Raw genomic sequence first — 22,359 nt, 5'->3', positions numbered from 1 at the left:
AGACACGAATTTTGTCCACGTGTTTAGCAATATCAGCTGCAGTGGAAGGCCGAAAATCTGAGTAGTGATCCAATTGCTGCCATAAACTCTTAAGGGCAGCATAGTATTTAGAGACTGACAATTCCTTCTATGTGGTGTCATGAACCTTCTTTTGAATTTCATACACCTGAGCATCATTCCCTACTTGCCCATAAGTCTCCTTGGCAGCACTCCATATTTGATGAGTTGTATCCAATAATAAGTAATTGCTGGAGAGGTCAGGTTGCATAGAGTGCAGCAATAGGACATCATCAGAGCATCATTCGAAACCCATCGATCCTGAAGAGGACCAGTGTCGGCTGGCTTTGTGTCATTGCCAATAATATGTCTAGTAAGTCCTTGACCAGCAATGGTCAAATAAGTAGATCCGGACCATATTAAGTAGTTTGTTCCATCGAGTTCAATAGGAGCAGCGAAAGGTAAATACTCAGTCCTTGTCTGTCTGTCAATCCCAGAAGTAGCAGTAGTAAGATCTGAACCCGACATACTTGCAAAAACTAATCAACAGAACCAGCAAGGGATCGATGCAGCCAGCCAAAGAGGAACCAGAAAAATAGATCGATATTTGGAGAAATCAATCCAAGGAAGAGAATACCTGAATTTTGCAAAAAAAACTCAGTAGATATGGCTGATATTAAGGTTGAGTGCTCCTCTGGTATGGATAGAACTCCCCTCAAAAAATCAGCAAGAGGTCACAACCCTAACCCTAAAATCGATAAGTGTCAGGGTTTTAGAAAACCCTGAAAGTTGAGATCGATGTAGGGTAGGGGCCTTCAATTGTTGATGTTGTGGTAGATGCTATCCAAGGCTGCCAGAAAGGATCTCCAATACGAACAATCAATCTCTAGTGGTGATCGAGACTTGATCTTCACGAGGGAGGGAATTTCCAAAAATTGTAGAAGAAAGGGAAGCAGCAGCTATCGCAAAAAGCTCCTTTATATCATTGATTGAAAAGGTAAGATGGAGGGCAGCAACTAGATCATCGAGCACCTCCTTGGTGCTGCCCTTTAATAAGGGTAGAAAACCAGGAAAAAAAAAGGAGAAGAAGAAGAGGCCGAGAGAAGATGAAGAGAAGGAGAAACGATGGGGGGTGTTCTGAAACCTAGATCAGATTATTCAGCTCTGATGCCATGTTAGCACAGAGCAATTTAGAATGCAATGCCTGAATGATCAATGTGATAATCAAGCCCTCTTATTTATAACATTGAAAGAAGGGACAGAATCACAAATAAACCCCCTCATAACCGACTCTACTAGCTATGGGGGAAAAACCCCAAAATACCCTTTCAGGTTACATCACTCAACAGATATGAACCAAGCATCTCACCTGGAACTAGACTGAAATCCCAACGGCCCTACCTTAGCATTCTCACCAAGGGTTGCATTGCTTTTCACAATATTGTTCTGAATCTCCCAGAACATTGAAGCAAAGCCAAGCTTTATTCAATATAAAAACCATGGGGGCATTATGGTCTTACATCATTTAAATAGAAAATAAAAATACTTGCAATAGGAAAGGAAAGTGTGCTTGAAATAGGGAACTCTATCCGTAATAAGAATAAATGTCCCTTGTGTACTTACACTAAGAAAAGAAAGTGTACTTGAAATAAGAAAGAAAGAAAAAGCTCTATCCATAATAGGAGTAGATGTCCCTTATAACTAAAATCATATCTAACTAGTTAGAATAGGTATTCCACATGATTAATACTTTATTCAATGTAGGAATAGGAGTTGTATTTGAAGGATTTAAGTATTGGTATCAGGGATGATATCGGAGGGATGATGATTTGAAGAGACATATTGTATCGTATCGTATCATATCAAAGAGTCACAAATACCCTAAAGATACACATGGAAATGGTCAAGAAATGCATTAATATGCTTATGCTGCCTATAAATACAGTTTTGCAGGATAAAACACCTTAGGAAAAATGTTGGGCACACCGCCAGTGTACTGTAAGCTAGCGCCTTCTATGTCTCTCTTTCCTCCCCCTTTGAAATGACCCCCTGCCCCTCTTGTATGATGCTCCTTCCCGTGCCCCCATTGGTGTTGCCTGCTAGCTTACTGCACACGGGCAGCGTGCCTATCCCTCACCCAACACCTTATTATGCAATATGTAAATATATATCAGCTTGATGTAAGGATTTGGGTCGTCTTTATCTGATCTAGTGATGCATAACCAAAAAAAAAAAAAAAAAAGGGATCTGCACTTTTACCACTTTTTCGCCCTAATCTATTTCGATCTGTGATTTGACCACTATAAATCAACAAAAACTTCTTGTAGTGGTGAAGATTATGGTTGTTTTTTTATATTAGATGTTTTCCTCCAATTCACATCGAAGAGAAAAACAAGTTTCCAAGGCCTCCGGTTGCTTTTAGTTTCGTATCTCACTCACAGTTTCCGTTTTTTTGCAGGTTTAAAGGAGGTATATCAAGTGTATCTTACATGTATCAGACTGTATCAGCCCTGTATTGGACCATTGGTCCCATATTAGTCAGTACAAATTTTTTTGTGAAAAATAAGTCTCGTATCAGTAAGTATCATTTCGATACTCACTTGATACGATACGATACATAAAACCTTGTTCAATTGAATACAAGACTTTACGCTATCCATAACAACCAAGGAACTAACAATTATTTAATGAAATAAATTATCTCAAACTAACCTAATAAAGTAAATCCCATATTCCTCCCTCCTACCCTTAATTTAGGCTCATTAAAGTGGTCTATGACAGAGAAAACTATTGTTACTTCAACTGCTTGCAGTCATTTCTGGTCTTCTCCGTGTCGACGTGTGTACTGTACTTGCCTGTATGCCTGTGCTTTCCATGCATGTGTAACTGGACTTGCTTTGCCTTCTTTGCATCAGTGAGTCCTGATGTTTTCTAACATCCTTTCCATGTGAAATATATATTTTTCAGGAAAAAAGTAGATGGGCAAGAATATGGAGGGATGTACTGTATTGTTTTATGTATAAAGTAAGTTGCATTCTTGGCATAAAATTTTCTTCTAGTTGGACTATATTATATTGTATACTGTTTCCATTTTGCTGTATTGTTACTTATCTCATGTGGTGATTGCTTGTGTATAACAACTGCAGATCAGTTGTTGTATCTGCTGGAATTCTCAGAGTTTTCGGTCAGAAAGTTGCGGAACTTCCTCTGGTAGCTACAACTAGGGGAAACCGAGGAAAGGTAAATATTAGATTATGGAAATGTGGCTGAAATCATGTCTGGATAGTTAGAATGACCATGTCTTGAAATATTTAATTGCTACTTGAACTTACATATCCCAACCCTGCATTGGGTACCTTGTTAATAACCAAGTCATCTCATATGATTCCTTCCCATTTGTTTGTCATCAACCAACTACCCATAAGTATCCAGTGCACTTATCCTTACATTTATTCCGTGAAAGCATGGTCTTGTAACTATCTTGTGAAATTTTCTCTTTCAGATTGATTGGCGTGCATCTGTTACATAAGTAGTTCTGCAACTTAGATGTGGCTCTTCTTATCACTCTAGCCAACCAAACTTGAAATTTCATTTTTGAGTTTTCCTGAGGCCTTTGGAAACCTAGCAGGACCAAGGCCTCAGGTGTGTTTCAAATTTGTTAAATGAATAAAAATAAGAGAGAAATTCAAAAGGGAGGGGGGTGATTGCCACTTAGGGAATTAATTAATTATGCACTGATCTACAGTTAGGTCTTCATATTCACCATGACATAGGGAATCATCTTTTCTGAATGGTTCTTTCATAGGTTGACCAGTTCGTTGTGGGGCAGTGCTTTGATGTTCAGTTTTGGTGTAAATTATTTGATGCTTGCCAGTTGACCTTAATGAGGATGAAGAGATCTTTATGTTGGGAGTTGGGAGACCTGCACATCTTAATGTGCTCAATTAACTGGCAAGGAACAAGGAAATTTTCTCATGTTTCTGGTTAGTTATTTTTTGGCATGAAGCTGAATCCACCTGCGGTTAAATGATGGACATCCATGCGACTGGAATCAATTCCACAGTACATGCCAGAGATTAGGAGCTGCAGGTTTTAAAATGTCTAAGTGGAAGGTTTAATGGAGGAGAATTCTTGCTTAGATTCTTTGCCTTTTTTCTAAATGGACATTTCTAGTATGTAAGAAATGGATTATATGGAGCCCGTTGCATCCCTGGTCCTTTGCCTCCAGCCACCCCCTTGGAAGTAGTTGAGTTGGAAATACATTTATGTGAAAGCTGACCCTAAAACCTTGCAGTTTCAGAGGTTGGACTTTGCTAGGGTGTTTTTTTTTATCAAGGTTTATTAATACTGCCTCGAGTGGAACAGTCTGTCGTATGGTATGTTGATTAATTTTTATGTGCATGGAATATACCAATGAACAGAAGCTACAGAGCAGCACTTTAAACCATTCTATTGGGTCCCTCGTATGTCAAAAGTGGCTGGTCATGCTTCTGTGTTTGTATATTCCTTTCATTGGTAAACATGACTCGCGTATGATGAACTATCGAGTTCTTACAGGGGTGGACAGTTTCCTCCTGTCTGTGTCTTATGTAATGCAGTAGCATTTTGCTCTTTCCTTAAAGCCTTCTCTTAGTGTATCTATTTTGGGACTTATATCTATTTATATGGGTGTTCTGTTTGGTTTTTGGGACTTAATTATATTTTTAGAAATAAAGAAAAACAGAAATTGGTGAAAGAAGTGAAGAGGTCTTTCTATTTCTCGGGCAGAAATGGCTTCTTCCTGTTTCATACTATGCTCTTTATGAGCACGTGTTCATAACCCTCAATGTCATTTCTCGATTTAAAAAAAAAATAAAAGCCATACCAATAAAGTTTCTTCTTCACTCAAATCTCATCTGACAGAACACCTTACCACAGGACCTTTGCTACAACACTTTAACTGATCTTGCTGGAGTACTGAAGGAACAACCAGATTTATTTGTTCCTAAACCTGCTGGTGGCCGGATTAGGATCTCTTTAACTCCTGATATGTTTTCCGTTCAAAACTATTCTCTCTCTCTCTCTCTCTCTCTCGCACGCACACACATACACACACATAGAGATTTCACTCAAAAATAGATCGCTGGAAAGTAAGGAAACCAATCAGCTGGAAACTCTCACACACATCCGTCTGGAACCAGATCTCTGCACTCTCAGTTTTGATTTAATCACAGATCAGCTGCAGTCATGAGCTTACTGACAAAAGAGAGTGAAGTTTGTTATTGGGTTCTTTTTCAGCAATTTATCTCTCATGTTTGACGAAATTGTCCAAAGGAATTGAGGAAAATGGTTGCAAAATCTATTTAGCACATATGAGTAACCAAACAATTTTTCATTCTAAAATCTGTTGTTTCTGAAAATCTATTTCCATAAATTGAAAGAAAAAAAAGAGAAATAGAAATCAATCCAATGAGAGCATTGAACTAAATTAGTTCATTTACGGATCTCAAAAGAAAAAGGATAATTGATTTACAATTATGTATGCCATTATGTATTTTCTGTGGAGAATAATATAAAAGTTGAAAACATAGATGTGTATCATGTTGGGCATATTCATTATTCTTGTTACTAAAAACAGTTTCTCTGTTCTTGAAGGGTTATTTCCAAGCATTGTTTGCTTGTGTAGAGAGGTTGCTGTGCTCCTTGAATGTGGAAAACCTTGTACTACCTGCTGCTGAGGATGCTGAAACAATCTGGACTAATAAATTAGGCTTTAGAAAGATGACCAAGGAGCAAGTAAGCATATTCTTACTGTATTTTAGAGATCATTGCATAAATTTATCATTATTGCTGTTGTACATTATATTATGGTACTAACAGTGGCATTATGAGCAGTTATTGAAGTATACAAAGGACTTCCAGCTGATGGGTTTCCGGGGAACTTCAATGTTAGAGAAGGAGGTGTCGCGGTTTACAGATTAACAGCCTTCCTCACCTCATTTGGAGTTTTGTCAGGTTTTAGTGTAATTAGATTTTATTTTTTATTTTTTATTAACTTTCCCTTCTTTTGCTGCTATTTTGTTTATAGGCAGCAGGAATCATTGTTTTAGAAATGACAGAAAATTGACAGTTTGTTGTAATGTAAGAATGACTAAAGATAAGCGAAAGAAAAAATGGGGTTGGGGGGGGGGGGGGGAAGGGGAGAAATTCCAACTTAGAAAGAATGCTTGTACAAAACTGAGACGGGAGAAGCCGATATCAGTGAATCTGACATTTTAACATTCATGCATTCTGTGCCTATTGAATCCAATTGTTGTTTGTTTTCTTCTTCTAACAGAAATCTTATTTTGTACTCCCTATGACGGTGCCATGGCCAACAGTCCATCCAGAAGGAGAGGCAGAGATTCCTGCCACACCATTGGATGTGTTTTCTCTGCAGATTTCCTTGTTTGAGATACTGCTGACTGTCTTCTGAAATTAGGAATAGAGCTGATGGTTATGAATATGATTTTGAAGCTGATTTTTGCCTAGCTAACAATATTTTTTCTGGGTGCAGAAAAATATGTTACATTTAACTACCACTCAACTTCCTACTCAGCTTCCTCTGTTAAGAATTCAATCAGCAGTTGCCTTGATGACTTTTGTGTTAGTTCAATGGTTCCTTGGCCAGTTTCTCTCAAACAAGACTTTCTGAGTTCCATGGATCTCCTCCTGATTCGATTTTTGGTTCATGAAATTCATAATGTTTAGCTATTTCTTTTTAGGAGACTTGGAGCCTTTTTTCTTACCCAAAGATTTGAAAAAGACCAGTATTGGAGACTCAATTGTGACCACCAAACCAGCTGATGCGACCTGATCCTTGACCAAAATATACTGGTATTCGTGTTATAGAATTGATGAACAAGTTGAGAATGTCCCTCTGTATTTCAGAATTGGCCCTCAACTGACGATTGCTTTCACTTTCAGTTTGTTGAATGAATATCTTCCAACTCCCAATCCCATGTTATTATAAGAGTCGTATAGGAGTCACAGAAGTCGTTGGAGAGATCAACGGTTCCCTCCAGCAATTGTGGAATCATCCCCCCTCCCCCTCTTCTCTCCATTCTGTTGAGGTCTCTTGACCTATTCTTTAGGGTTGTTTGGATGAGGCCATTTGACCATATCACCAACATCTACCACTCAGTCATTGGTCAAATCCGTTCTTCACATTCTCATTTCCAGGAACATCCATCATGAAACTTTCATATTTGTTCCCATTTTCAAAAACAATCATCATTAGATTTTGATTGTCATGATGAGGAACATTATTTGCTATTAGAGACTTAGACTATTCTAAGTCTCACAAATATTCCGAACATTTAGTTCTGATTCTAGACTTAGGTTGTTTTAAGTCTCATTAAATTCACATGTTTAATGTAGGTAGCATTCGTAGGTATATAGGATACTTTAATTTTACGTTTTTCTTTTATATCTCGTATATAAGGATACTGGATTTCTATGTGTTTTCAACTTAAGTTGTTTGCACCGTTGTGTATAATGTTTATTGTTGCTTGATTGTCCCAAAAAATTTACACTAAATCTTTTACAAGATGCAACCCAAATTCCATTAAGAACCATTTTATCCAGACTACATTACTATTTTCTATACTACAAGTAATTTACTCATCTTCCTATGTGTACCTCACAACAAACCCTTGTTTCTTGCTATCCAAGAAATAGCTATACCTCCAAATATAAATACTTGCCCAGAGGTGGACTTACAATCATCTATCACCTCCAAAGTCAACATTAGAGTATCCAATAATTTCAAGCTTTTTCGTTTGAAAACACAATTTTAATTGTTTAATTCCTTCAATGCACTTTATTATCCTTTTCATTACTTTCTAATAGACAGATCCATGATTACTTTGGTATCTACTTACCAAACTGACTGGATAAGCCAAATCTAGTCGTGTACACAAACTTCCTACTACATAAGCATAAGGTACATTCAACTACCTACTACATGAGTATAAGGTGTATTCAACTTTTTCTGTTCTTGGAGACATTGACTTTTTGACAAAATCTTTTGCAAAACAATTGGAGTTAATGAGAGATTGTAATTCTATAGTCCAAACCTTTTTAATACATGGTTCATGTATTTTTCTTGATTCAAGCACAACTTGCATAGTGTTCTTTTCCAAGAGATCTTTTTTTTTTTTTTTTTTTTTTTTTTTTGGTAAAAGAAAGATTTATTGAGATAACGGACAAGAGGAGCTCAAGGCATCCTGATTGCATAAGTCAAGAAGCCAAGGAATTGAAACATGCCACATTGTCATACTTGTCATAGACAAGGCCCTCCTTGCTAGAGAATGTGCGACATGATTCGCATCTCTAAAGATATAAATAAAAGAACATCCTGGTATTGGAGCAGCCAAGTAAATGATGTCTTCCATAATTTTAGAAACTTCAAATGATGGCGATTCTGAAGATCCTTGGATGATTGTAATGAGGCAAGCACTATTGGACTCGATAGTAACTTGTTCACTCCCATCCTCAATCACCAGCTCTAACCCTTTCCTGATGGCCATCGCTTCACCATTAAAGCATCAGAAAGGATAATGGGTTTCGACATTGCCAAGATAGGCCTTCCACAATGATCTCGAAGAACACAGCCGAGTCCTCCAGTAGTTGTATCTATGGGAAGAGCAGCATCACAGTTCAACTTCAGATGACCTCTAGGTGGGAGCTGGTAACCAGCGTGGTGTAGTATCCACTAGTTCTAGGCTCGAAGAGCTGCTCGAATTTGCTACTTTAAACTCAAGGTAAGCTGCTTTTGCTCTAGAAAACACCTCCACAGGGGTACAACTCCTTCTCCCGAATACCATGTCGTTCCGGGCAAGCCATAAATGCCAACAAACAAAGAAGAAGCGACTCAGCACCTCAGCCCCTATCTTTTTACTTGGAAAGTTGAATTGGTCCCAAATCTTCAACAGGTGTGAAATACGAGGGTTGTTGTCATTAGGAACAATAAATTATAAATCTCTCTTGAACCATGCAGCCTTGGCAAAGGGACACTCCAAGAGAATAAGGTCACTCGATTCAACGGCCTGGCCACAATGCTTGCAACTCGGATCCAAAGGAATCTACCTCTTAAGAAGGTTCTCACCATATGTCACACCTTGAGCATACACTTTCTAAAGGAAGGTTTTAATTTTCAGGGGGGGCACTTTACAGTGCCAGATGCGCTTCCACACCAATGATTGAATGTCGCCCCCAACAATGCCTGTGAGAAGAGGAGGCCGAGAGAGATATAAGATGATCTCTTTGGTTGGTGAGAAGGTGGTAAGCAAACTTGACTGAAAGATGCCATTGCAAGCCCCATCCCAAATCAAACGGTCTTCCCTTGGGAGAAGAGTAAGCTTGATCCTATGAATGGCTTCTCTATCTGAAACGGAGAAATGTCGCTGAAGCAAGTCCACCTTCCAACAATGGTTTACCTCATCAACAAGATCAACAACTTTCACGATCTCACAATTAGTTGGTTTGGATCCTTGGAGCTTGAAAAAGGGAGGGAAGGAACCCAACAATCATTTCAAATGTCAATATTTACACCATTACCCACTTGCCATAGCAAACCACTCTTCAAACCTGCCTTCCTTCAAGAGCACACTACACCAAGCCCATGAAGGTTTGTTACCAATCCTAGCCTCAAGAAACTCAGACTTGGGAAAATAGATGGCTTTGATGAAACGAGTCCATAGAGAATCTTTGTTTTCCCACAACCTCCATGCCACCTTCAATAGAAGTGCTCGATTATGAAGGATTGGATCACGAAATCCCAGTCCGACTTTCTCATTGGATCTACAAAGGCACGACCATATTATCCAATGAATTTATTTTCTCTTCACCTTGTTGTCCCTAGTAGAAGTTATAGGATGCTTTCCCTCATATCCTTCATTTCAAATTTATTATTGAGTTCATACTTGGTCTTATTCAGTATTTCTATGTCATTAATAGTATGTTATCAACATATAATGAGAGAATTACAGAACAATTCCCACTATTCAAAATATAAAAACAATTGTCTAATTTGTTTGCTATGAATCCTAATTTAAGGATCGTTACATAATTGTCCAATTTGTTTGCTATAAATCCTAATTCAAGGATTGTTTTGTGAAATACCGAATACCGCTGTCATGAGGACTACTATTATTCTGTACAAAGATTTTTTTATGTCTACATTATCTTCAATGTCTCATTACCTGAAATCCTTAAGGTTGTCACATATAAATCGTTTCTTCCAACTCGTTGTTTAGAAAAGCGCCTTTCAAATCCATCTGGAATAATTCTAAGTCCAAATGTGCAGTAACTACCAATATCAACCTTACGAAGGCAAATTCATTCCTGACGAGTAAGTTTTTTGGTAGTCTATACCTCCCTTTCATGTAAATCCTATTGCAACTAACCGAGCCTTGAATTTGTCAACAAACCCGTCTACTTTATACTTTTTTCTTAAGTACCCATTTACAACCTATGACATTTCTACCTTTTGGTAGGTCATATAGTTTACATACTTGATTCTTTGTGATGGAATCAATTTCCTCCCGCTTGGCATTCACCTAATTCTCGCGATTTTATTGCTTCCGCACAGGTCAAGAGATAAACTATTTCTTTCACATCTTTGTCAGTTATATAACAAGATGGTTCACATAGATAAAGGAAGTAGTCATCTAAATAAGCTGGAGATGCTCTGATTCTCTTACTCCCATTTACGCTAAGTTTTGGGTATTGTCCTTAAGGATCCATTTTGATCTTCAAGAACTTGATTTCCTCGATAATAAAAAAAAATTTCCTAGTTCAACTAGAAAGTCAATATCATAGTCATTGTCAACGACACGTAGGAGTTCTGTATCCTCCTACTGCGGTTCCGTTTTCTAGTTTTTGTAGAAATTTTATGTCATAACTCTCAATAACCTCTTTTTCAATCTGATAAAACCTTTATATTTTTTATCCTTCTGGATATCCTATGAACTTGCATCTGATAGTTTTAAAATCCAACTTGTTTCTATATGACTTACATATTAGTACGTGGCTTACTGATCCCCACTTCCTTAGATTTGTTAGGTTTGGTTTTCTACATGTCAACAGTTCATAGGGTGTAGACTCAACTGATTTGGATCATCCTTCTTTTTGAAGTTGGGGCATTTTCTTCCCTTTCATATCAATCCTACATGCATTCTTAACCCATGTTAAAATTTTTGAATAAAACCCATTTCAGATCAATACTTTTAGGGAGAAGTCTCTCTTCATCTAGCTAGTTTTGAGAGCATCTCTTGCTAAACATAAACGGGTGGGAGAGGCCCAAAACTCTTGATAGAATGCCCAAAAATGCCCTTTAGAAAAGAATATTCAGCAGTGCAGCCAAACCAATAGGGAGAAGGTGTTCTAAAAGCATATCTTTTCTCTGGGATTCTTTCCAAAGTTGTATATAGAATGGCAGAATGCACCTAGCAAAAGCCATAGGGGGTGTCAGTATGCTTACAATTTGCTTTTCTAATGTAGGTCTTTCAGCCTGGCATGCCATTAATGCTTTTACTTTCAGCTGTGGTATACCCTACCCGACCACTTGGTAGATTAATAAAGCTGGAATTTTGTGGAGAGGCAAACCCCAAGGTCTTTTGCTCAGCATGTCAAGTTTTATCATACATGAAGTTTGCCACATGGCAAAATAAAGCAGTAAAAATCTCAAGACAATGGTAAAAAACTCAAGAACCAGGAGGGTGGGTGCATGAAATGCCCAAAAGATGCATGAACATATGTGGGATGGATTTATCAGAATATATATTAGTATACACAACAAAAAAAACAACAACAACCATAACCTTATCCCAACTAATTGAGGTTGGCTACAAGGATCCAAAGTGGTTACGACAGTAATAGAAATAAGAGAAGTAGAAAGGAGTAAAAAGGTAACAAAGGTAAAAAGGAGTAAAAGGAAGTTAAAAAAGAAACAATAAAGTTATTAAAGGAAAAAATCTAAGCAGTAGTCTAAGCAGTAGTCAAAGCAGCATCCTAGGAACATCCCCCTACAAGGGGTCGGCTACACGGGTCCTCCAAACAACTTTATCCGCGGTCATACTAGGATCGAGTCCTACCACATGCATATCCATTCTTACCACATCTCCAATAGTTATTTTAGGCCTGTCCCACCTCTTTAAGCTCCTTCAAACTGAATTTGGTCACTCTTCCTTACTGGTGCATCCATGGGTCTCCGTTGGACATGACCATACCACCTCAAGCTTTGTTAGGGATGGCGTTTGCTTATGATTTCTAATACAATCATTCATTACTCTATCTCTTCCAGTCTTGCCGCACATCCTCATCTCCGTTATACTCATCTTATCTATATTACTCTTCTTAACGGCTCAACATTCCGCCCCATAAATCACTGCTGGTCTTATTACTATCCTGTAGAATTTTCCCTTAAGCTTAATAGGCATGTGTTTGTCACATAAAACTCTTGATGCACTTCTCCACTTCATCCATCCTACTTTAATTTTGTGGAAAACATCATCCTCTATATCACCCTCTTTGTTGATGATTGACCCCAGGTATCTAAAGCATTCACTTTGTGGTAGCTCTCACTCCTTGATTTTCACCATTTCATCACCTCTCCTGGTTTGACTGTAGTTATATATATATATATATATATTATATTTATTTATTTATTTATTTATTTATTTATTTATTTATTTATTTATCCCATACTCATCCATTAAGGGTGGATTAGATGGTTTGACCTAGAATGCATACCAAATACTACCTAAGTTTCCCTCCATTCATAGGTCAGTTCACCCACCATCCTATCATTCACAAACCCCTATAGGGTTTTAGTATATTCTCAAACTCTTGATCCCGATTCACCATGGGTAGAACAAAACTCAGTCCTAAAATATTTATTATTTTCAAAAATAATTGCCAACCTTACCATGAGGCATACAAAACTCAATTTGGATTGAAACTTTGACACCTTACCATGAGGCATACCAAAGTGTTGGTTTTTAGTAATCGCTAAGACACTAAAAACGACCGTTTGGATAAAAAAATCATAATACAAATTTGAGTCTATTCATTTTTTTATTTTTTAAACTAAATCGTCTGTTCCTACTTAGAACTTGGAGAGTGCACAATAATATCTAGAGTATTGGTACATATGCATGGACATACATGGGATGTGTGTCAATACAAAAGAATGTATTCGATTGAATAAGACTTTGAAATTTGTCACGTGGCTAATATGGATCATGACCTCTCTATCCAATGGTCGAAATAGACATCATATGTACCCATGTTGCAGGATAGATATTTTGTGACATTTGAAAAAATAACATACTTTAAAGTGGCATTGAGTCTTATGACGGGTGCCCCATGCAATTTTGAAATTAAAGTGGCATTGTGCATAACTTTTCCCCTAAGAATAGGAAGAAAGGGTTTTTTTGTTAGGAAGTGTACCACCAGTGCCCAGACACAAAGGGGGCGTAATGATTGCCCCACCCCCATGAAAGAAAGAAATCCCACCCCACATGATGCTAAGGTGTGTGTGTAGGCCGTAGGGGTTGTCCCAAAGTGTGGCCTATGCCTACACTCACATGAGTCTCTTTCTCTCTCCTCTCCTAATGAAAAGACACATATACCCCCTTGTTTTGAGGAGGAGAGAGATAGACACATGGGAGTATTGGCATAGGCCACTCCCAGATAGAGAACTTTCTCCTTAATGAAATATTATTATTTTTGGGAAAAGGAAAGCTAACCAGTGACCGGTGTTGTGCCTCGACATGTACCTACGTTAGTCATTTCGTGCACGGCTATTTGGGCTCAGGTACATATCAAGGCACAACACCATTCTGTCTCCTATTATTTTTTTAGGGGTGAATGAAATAATAATCAAATAGGAATAATATCGTAGAAAGTACCCTTTTTGTGATTTTTTTTGGGGGGAGGGTGTGTGTCAGGAGTCTTGTCTATCCCTCCCCTCCTCAAAACAAGGGTAAGAGATGTCTTTTCATTAAGGAGAGATGGACTCGTGAGAGTGTTGGGTTGGCCACACTCCCGGACAGAGTTCTTTTTCTTCTCTCTGTTTTTCCAAAGTACCTGATTTCCATACAACAAATTAGGACTGTCGCTCTTAGAGGGTTTATGAGGTGTTCGGACTTCGGAGGTTTCTTTTTCGAATCATTGCAACAACTGGTATCCTTCTTCTTCTTGTGGTATAGTATATCTATTTCACAATTTGGGCATGTGGAGGTTCTGTTTCGCTCGAGTCCTCACAAGTTTTGCTAGGGATGGCGTTTGCTTCTGGTTTCCGTCGCGTTCTCAGTTGTCAGTCGACGCCTTCGTCTCTTCAGCGTTGGAGTTTTACTCCAATACATCTGTACACTTCCTTGACCACTCCAAAGCTCTTCGTCAGCGGTACGTTTGGACTTGAACCATCGCATTAGTGCTATACTACTATCCCTTTAGCACCCATTATTCTGAATTCATTTGATATTTTTTATCTAAATTTTTTAGATTTTTTTGTTACCTCTGGTCGCTTGTTGATTGGGTTGCTTTTGTATGATATTTTACATTTTATGATGGATGGTGAATTCGTTAGGGCCCAATCTCTAGGATTGATAAAGCTAGAGGAGTTGCAGAAGAGTAGGAAGCAATCTTGGTTGCTTCTTGAGTCTTTGTTATGAAACATGTTTGAAGTAGGGATAACATTTTGGAAATACTAACATTTTATCTTGTTGTACTCTGGTACTTGTACAACAACATCGTAGCCTTATCCCAACTTAATGGGGTCGGCTACATGTATCCTAGAAGAGATAGAAGCAAAATAATAAAGAAATAAAGGGGGTGGGGCATAAAACATTGACACAAACTCTAGGGCATCTACCATAACTACGAACAGCTTCTTAACAACCCGACATTCTGCTTAGGTCTCGAAATGAAGTGTAAAACAGAGAGCAGCATCACATTATCAAAGTCCAGCTGAAAGGAGTCAACCACGTGTATCTTTGATCTCCAATCAGCTCTAGTTGAGGTCATACTAGGAACAAGGCCTAAGCAAAGCATGTCTTTCCTCTCCTATGGTTATATTAGGCCTTCCCCTGGTTCTTTTGGTTCCCTCAATTAGGATTAGGTCACTCTTCCGAACTAGGGCAACCGAAGGCCTTTGTTGAACATGACCAAACCACCTCAAACGACTCTCTTAGGTTTATCATGTATCGGAGCAACTCCCAACCTAGCTCTATCCATCTCAACATCCTCATCTCTGCAACACCAAGTTTATTTATATGACACTTCTTCACAGCCCAGCATTCCACACCATACATCATAGCTGGTCTAATGATAGTCCTATAGAATTTTCCTTTAAGCTTTAAAGGGATACGTCGATCACACAAAACTCCGGTCGCACCTCTCCACTTCATCCACCCTATTTAATCCTTTGGGTAACATCATCATCTATGTCACCTTCCTTGTTTACTATTGATCCCAGATATTTAAAGTGATCACTTTGCGGGATCTCCCTCTCATCAATACTCACTCCCTCATTTTCCATCCCAGAGCTGCTAAAGTTACACACCATATATTCAGTCTTAGTTCTACTTATCGTCAGACCTTTGGATTCCAAGGCGGTTGTCCATAGTTCCACTTTGGCGTTAATACCTGCTTTTGTCTCATCTACCAAAACAATATCATCTGCAAAGATCATACACCAAGGTACCTCATCTTGTATGCCTCTGGTTAAGTCGTCCATGATAAGCGCAAATAAGTAATGGGCTGAAGGCTGATCCTTAGTGTAACCCAATTGTGATTGGGAATTCACTACCTTGGCCCTTGGTCGTTCTAACGCTAGTCACCACATTAGCATACATATCTTTAATTAAGTCCATGTATATACTAGACACCCTTCTCTTCTGTAGAATATTCCAGATTAACTCTCTGGGGACTCTGTTGTAGGCTTTTTCCAACTCTAAATATACCATATGAAGATCTTTCTTGCCCTTTCTATATCGTTCCATGAGTCTCCTCAATAAGTGAATTGCCTCCAAAGATGATCTTCCTGGCATAAATCCAAATTGGTTTTCTGAAATAGTAATCTCCTTTCTCAGGTGATATTCAAAAACCCTCTTCCATAACTTCATCTCATTGACTTTATACCTTTATAGTTATTACAGTTCTGAATATCTCCTTTGTTTTTATAAATTGGGACCACAAAGCTTCTCCTCCAATCATCTGGCATTTTCCTAGTAGTTATAATCTTGTTAAACAACTTGGTTAGCCAGGATACACCACAAAGTCCTACATTCTTCTACTCCTCAATTGGGATCTCATCTGGGTCTGGTGCTTTTCCTATTTTCATTTTCCTTATCGCTTATTTTATTTCTGACATTCTAATTTTGCGAACATATCTACGTGGAGGGGTGTCCCTAAATGAAAAAAAGACTCTTTTTTGTTTTTCTTTCCTTCTTTATTTACAATATAAATTTACTGACTGATGCTTTCCGTACTTGTAGTAAAAAACTATTAAATTGAAATCTTGGCTTAAGTATCTTATGGTGTCTTTTGGAATCAAATGGGAAACATAATCGATTTGTGAATGTGTAAACATAGATCCATGAAAGAGAGTATTCTCCTGATTTCCAAATGAAACATTGCCCCAAATGCAGCTCTTCACTGCGTTCTTTTAGCTGATCTAGCTTTTTAAGGTGATGAGACTGATCTGTCCCATAGTTATCAAGGCGGGAAGGCGGTCATGGCGTTTTAGATGGTCAAAATTCGGCGCCCAAGGCGTCCAAGGCGACCAAGGAGCCTGGACGCCATGGCGACGCCTTGATAACTATGATCTGTCCATTGATGCTATGTTGATTCATACTAGCAGTGCACTTAGTTCCATGTCTTATTCAGTGTGTATCCCATGACATGAGAAATGATAGGATCTGATTGTAGATTATGGTGATTGTCTGGTTTCTGTCAGTAGGGTTTTATTTTGGTTAGGTTTGGTCCACTTCCTTTGATGTTTGCAACATTTTGAATGTAAATGAGGTCCTTCGCCTGTTACATTGACAGGGAGAAGAGTTCCAACTAATCCATAGTTGATACATCATGAATCAGATGCAACTCTATAGAAGTTTGTGAAGTTGTGCATGGCTCCTGCTGGAGAGGACTGATGAGACAAAACAGGAAGGGAGGATGCGAGCCCTCCAGCAGGTCCCAAACCCCCACACGCCCTCACTCTGTCTCCCCAGTCCTCCCTATGACTGGAGAGGATCTGCAGTCAGTAAAGTTATGCTTTGGATCCTCTACACTGTTTGTTTTGCTATTCTTCCTACACATGCGTGATTGCAAACATATCCTTAGGTCTTCACGAGGAGTCAACAGGGACTGATGGACCTGTTAAGGAGGAGAATGTCAGTGGATGAGTTTTTCCAAGTTCTCTTCTCCTGCTTGCTTGTCTTTAGTGCATAAACTGCTGAACCTAATCTTCCTTGGTTTTAGAAAACCTAAATAGGAATCCAGAAAAATTTTTAAAAAATAAGGCAGGGTAGGGCTACCTTGAACGTAAGGATTGAAAGGGAATGTGAAGAGAGAGAACTTTGAAGAGGAAGCATTTGTTTAGGAATTAACAAGCACTTCCTTTGAGGGTTATAATCTTTGAAAAGAACCTCAGCCTTGGGTTCTCTATCTCATCTGTAAAAATGGACCTGCATCAACAATGCAACTTGTAGTCAATAAAACAGAGACTTGCCATTACTGCTGTTGCGGGTCAAATGTAGAAAGAGGTTCAACTAAGAACCACTCTACAATAGAATCGATGACATATTTCAGCAGAACATCAGAATAGTAACAAACCAGAATTAGAAACTTAGGGTTTCAAGCCAAACCAGCCATATGATGGTGATCAAACTTGGATCGAGTGTAGAGAATATTCAGAGGATGCTTGACTCCAAATTTGGTTCAGTTCTGATGGCCTGATGTGGAGATATCAAAGAGACATTAAAATAAAAGGTTAGGAGAAACCTTCCAAAACGGTGCTGTTCTAGGCTTCCAGCAGCAATCGAGTGAGACTTGGTGATTGAAGCCTGGTCTGCAATTTTGGGTCAATTCTGACGGCTAAAATTGGAGATGGGAGGATGAGAATAAAAATAGAAAGTAAGAGGAATATGGGTGGAATGAAGTAGGAATGACAATCGAGTGGAGAGAATGGAAAGAAGAAGCAGTGTTTCAAAACCCAGCAAGGTTGGTGGACTGTTGGAGGTGTTATGGAATTAGAAGGTTGCAGACAAGAGAGTTGCAAAGGTGCAGCACAGCTCCAGTCGATGGATCCCCATCAGCAATAATCACAGTGAAGGGAGATGTCTTCAGCCTTGAATATTGATCATCAGCAACAGCAGCAACACACTCGAGTAGCCTTCTGGGCAGAGGAATGTTCACAGCAGCCTTCGAATGATGTCTCCAAGAGCAGCAACAGTCACAGGCAGCAATAGTCACCAACAGGGAAATTGAGCAGGGTAGGGGGAGAAGGGAGAAAACAGAAAAAAAGGGGAATAAAGATGCTTCGGCTCTCTCAGCCAGGTTTCTCAACCGTTCAAGTCATGTTCATCACTTGAGAAAGGAAACAAATTTGCCAAAGCAATCTTCATTCATTTAATAAATCGTGGTAAACAGCCTTAACAATATAAAGAGGGCATAACTTGCACCTCAAGTAAGAGAGAAAATAAAAACTTGACATAATAAGTAAAACATAAAAATAGAAACAACTCTAATTAACTAGGACTGAAATAAATGAGACACTATCTAATATACTTTCTAAAACTGAAAGTAGAAACTAAACTAAGCTAAGGTTGCTTAATAGACAACGACAAAATTTCTAAGAGAATAATTCTAAAAATAGAAACTAAACTAAACTCCTAATTCTCCATGCATAGACAAAATTGACCCTACTAAAAAATTCTTCACATGATCTGGCCTTGGGCCCCACAAGATCCTCTAATAATATTCCACCAAGGCAAAATAAGGGGCTGTGACACTATTCACAGGATCTGGCTTTGGCTTCTTGTTCTTCATGTTTTGATCTACATTAGGATTCATCTTTTAATCTTTCAATACAATCTGAGCCCCAGGATTTTTTCCCCTCACTGGAAAAAATTATAGATAATGTGAGTCTGGAGTTCCTGAAAGCCAGTGACCGGCACTGCTGTTACAGTTTTGTAGTCAATTTAAAACCCTTTTTCCTCTTCTCGCGGCTGCTTCTTGTTTCTCTTTTTCTCTCTCCCTTTTTTTAATTTGTTTACTGAAAAAAGAGGAATCCCTCTCCTATGTTTTTACTTCTTCTGCTGTTTCATTTGAGGATTTCTTTCCCTAATTTGTGCTTAGCTCTATCAGTCCCTGCTGACATGGGCGAGAGACGTGTTTCCTCCCTTATGGGTTGTAAAGGAAGGATATAGTGAACAAAAAAAGTGGTATGGAGGATCCAAAGCATTACGTTCAGTTCTCTGCTTCTTTTGGTGGTTTTGTTATGATTATCAAGGTACTAGGAAGAATAAAATGTATTTCTCCTGTTATACAATGGGTAGTGAACTAAAGCGACGTGATAATTGTAGTAATGCATCCCAAAAATTCACTTATTTTAGATATTTCTGCCTTTCTTACCTACTTGCTGTGATGCGAATCAGGTCTTGCAAGGCTTACCACAGATGAAAAGCTGAAAGAGGCATTCTCTCCATTTGGTAAGCTTCTTGAAGGTAAGAGAAATTCCGACCCACATTTGATGCTAACCGTTTTTTCCTCCATCCTGATCTTTACACATGATAATTTTGCAGCAAATGTCATCACAGACAGGGCCTCTGGAAGGTCAAAGGGGTTTGGCTTTGTAAGATATGCAACTATAGAAGAAGCAGAGAAGGCTCGAGAAGGGATGAATGCCAAATTCTTGGATGGGTGGGTTATTTTTGTTGATCCTGCTAAACCAAGAGGGCCAAGGTCACCACGTAAGCCAGAATCGGAGCCTTCAGAAACTGGTTTCAGGATAAACAAAACAATTGGATGGTGCGGGTGATTCTATTCGTTGGAAGAATTATTTCTTGGATTGTTTGGTTAGAAATAGGGGTGTCAATAAAGCCCGGCGGTCAGGGTTTAGATCCTGGGCCTAGCCCGACCCGACCTCGTATTAATTATAGGTATATAATATTACATATATATATATATATATATTATATACTTAATATAAGTATTTTCTTGACAAAAAAAAAACAGAAGAGAATTGTACATAGATAACTACTAGCTTTGTCATCATCATGAAGTGGGAACCCATAAAAAGAGTAGATCATCTACTATTTTGATCGGACCATAAAAAGAGTCACGATGATTGTTATTTAGTTGTAGCCCCTATAAGCTTCCAGGGCCTATTAAGGGGACATCGTTACAATTGTAGAGAGAGAGTTTATACACACGCCATTTTTTCAACATATTTATTAGCTGTCCCATAAGTTGAGATCCTATGTTACAAAAACATGTTCTAATGAGACACGTGGACGGTGCCATAAATCGGGACCAACCCGACCGGCCCGACCCGACCCTGGCGTCGGGTCGGTCGGGTTGAGTTTCTTGACCCTGACGGGGGTCGGGTCGAGTCGGGGTGGGTTAAGGCCTCTAGGGTCGGGTCAGGGTTTAGGCAGGCCCGGCCCAACCCGACCCATTGACACCCCTAGTTAGAAACACTTTGTTTGGATGGTGGATGAAATGAAAATCAATGGAAGAATCTCTTTTTTGTGATCCTTGTTTTTACCTTTACCATTAATTGCTATAGCTGCACTTGATGTGGAACTGTGTATTTGCATCTTTCTTCGTGAATTTTAATATTAATAAAAGGGAAATTATCAGTCATCCCCTGATATATGCCGTTATTTTAATGCAACCACATTAAGTATACAAATATCAAACTTTAACCTAGAATCTAAGGGGATTAATATTTTAATTACTAAGTAGTGATGTCAGCAAGTTAATTTTTTCTTAAAAACAATGTTGCCCTTGTTACGACATGAAGTATGGATGTTTTTGTAATTTTACCTACTTCCCCCACTCTCACTCTCCCTCCCCCTTTCTTCTCCGTCTCCGGCTACCATAGCATCCCTCTCCCCTCCCTCACCGGTTCCGGCGACGGCTCCAGCCCCCTCCCCCTCTCCCCACCCATGCAACTCCCAACAAGTTTGGTTTTCACTTCCAAAACTCTAAGAAGCATTCTGCAACAGGTCCAAAAGTTCAGGTAATAAAATAATATTTTGTCTGCAAACAGAACTTGACGGTAAACTTTGAACCTGATCTGAAACTTGATTAGGTTCTCACAATAGGTTTGGTTTCAGCAATTAAGGACCTAGTTAGTGTTGCCTGGGAACGAGGAACTCCCACCCAAAACCTTAGGGAGAAAGGAAAATAGGTGAGGGAGATCGTCCTCAAACATGAGGCTGTTACTACAGTTCGAAAACAGAGTATGGTGAAGAAGATTTAAGAAACTCAGGTAGATGAGAAGTTGGGAAGGAGAAGAAGGAATGAAAATTTCAAATAAACAATTTTGTGGTCTATCAAAGTGTTTCCAGAATTCCAGATTTGTCGGCTTCCTTAAGCGTAGGTAATTAATCAGTCTTTAAGAGTGCAGACTGAGAGTGCCCTTAATGTTCCAGCATACCGATACACTGTTTCATCAGAATAATGTTGTGTTCCAACAGGGTTGGAGGCGTATGGTGTTGCAAGAAGAAGAGGAGGTTTTTATGTTTTAGTGCAAAGGGTAATTTAGTAAAATGAATTCTTATGGGTTGGGTTTTTATGTTTGAATGTAGAGAGTATTATAATCAATTGCATTTTATAGAGTTAATCCGTCAGAATCTGGATTAAGGTTGATATTTGCATACTTAATGTGGTTGCCTTCAAATAATGGCTATCTCAAGAGGTGGCGCTGATAATTTTCTTAAAAATTAATACATGACCATAATATGATTACATTAAAATAATGGCATATTTCAGGGGGTGGCACTGATAATTTTCTTTAAAATTAACACATCGCCAATTGAAATTAGACGAGACCATCTCAGATATTTTGGTTCATAACGATGAGTCCTAAAAAGTATGAATGTAGATTTATCAATACTTTTCCCAACATCTTAAGAATAAGTTTTCATCCACCCACCATTGGTGATTTGACCCTATACTTGACCTCTGAAATGTTGAATGTCAGCATTAACTCTCACTCCTATTGAGAGAGTACCCTTCCTCAGTCCAATAAGACCCATTATTCAAAAGATTTTCTCCTCACCCAAACTGGGTCCTGGGTCCAACATTTTATCTGAACTGAAGATGCTT

The 22,359-nt window shown here is 38.7% G+C and overlaps 2 protein-coding genes across 2 annotated transcripts in view; both read left to right on the top strand.

Moving 5' to 3' along the window:
- The window catches only part of LOC122650409, a 65,222-nt gene extending 59,088 nt beyond the window's left edge, over nt 1-6,134 (top strand). The window contains exons 17-20 of the mRNA XM_043843825.1: nt 2,965-3,021; nt 3,144-3,237; nt 5,632-5,772; nt 5,872-6,134. Coding sequence (XP_043699760.1) covers nt 2,965-3,021; nt 3,144-3,237; nt 5,632-5,772; nt 5,872-5,958 — 379 coding nt within the window. The 3' untranslated portion in view covers nt 5,959-6,134. The remainder of the gene's footprint in view (nt 1-2,964; nt 3,022-3,143; nt 3,238-5,631; nt 5,773-5,871) is intronic.
- An 8,115-nt stretch (nt 6,135-14,249) lies between these two features.
- On the top strand, nt 14,250-20,879 carry LOC122652091 (organelle RRM domain-containing protein 2, mitochondrial-like). The gene is made up of 4 exons (XM_043845761.1): nt 14,250-14,427; nt 19,680-19,748; nt 19,827-20,106; nt 20,721-20,879. The coding sequence occupies exons 1-3, from the start codon at nt 14,301-14,303 to the stop codon at nt 20,060-20,062; spliced, it is 432 nt and encodes a 143-aa protein (XP_043701696.1). The 5' UTR covers nt 14,250-14,300; the 3' UTR covers nt 20,063-20,106; nt 20,721-20,879.
- The last annotated feature ends 1,480 nt before the right edge of the window (nt 20,880-22,359 follow it).

The sequence above is a fragment of the Telopea speciosissima genome, chromosome 2 (genome assembly GCF_018873765.1).
Source record: "Telopea speciosissima isolate NSW1024214 ecotype Mountain lineage chromosome 2, Tspe_v1, whole genome shotgun sequence".
Taxonomy (NCBI): domain Eukaryota; kingdom Viridiplantae; phylum Streptophyta; class Magnoliopsida; order Proteales; family Proteaceae; genus Telopea; species Telopea speciosissima.
This window is presented reverse-complemented; position numbering and strand designations above follow the sequence as displayed.

Bases quoted from the DNA above. Each gene is read 5' to 3' on its own strand.
- LOC122652091 (XM_043845761.1), top strand. From the start codon at position 14,301: ATGGCGTTTGCTTCTGGTTTCCGTCGCGTTCTCAGTTGTCAGTCGACG. The intron at 14,428-19,679 runs GTACGTTTGGAC...GATGCGAATCAG, and splicing joins TCCAAAGCTCTTCGTCAGCG to GTCTTGCAAGGCTTACCACA. The intron at 19,749-19,826 runs GTAAGAGAAATT...ATAATTTTGCAG, and splicing joins ATTTGGTAAGCTTCTTGAAG to CAAATGTCATCACAGACAGG.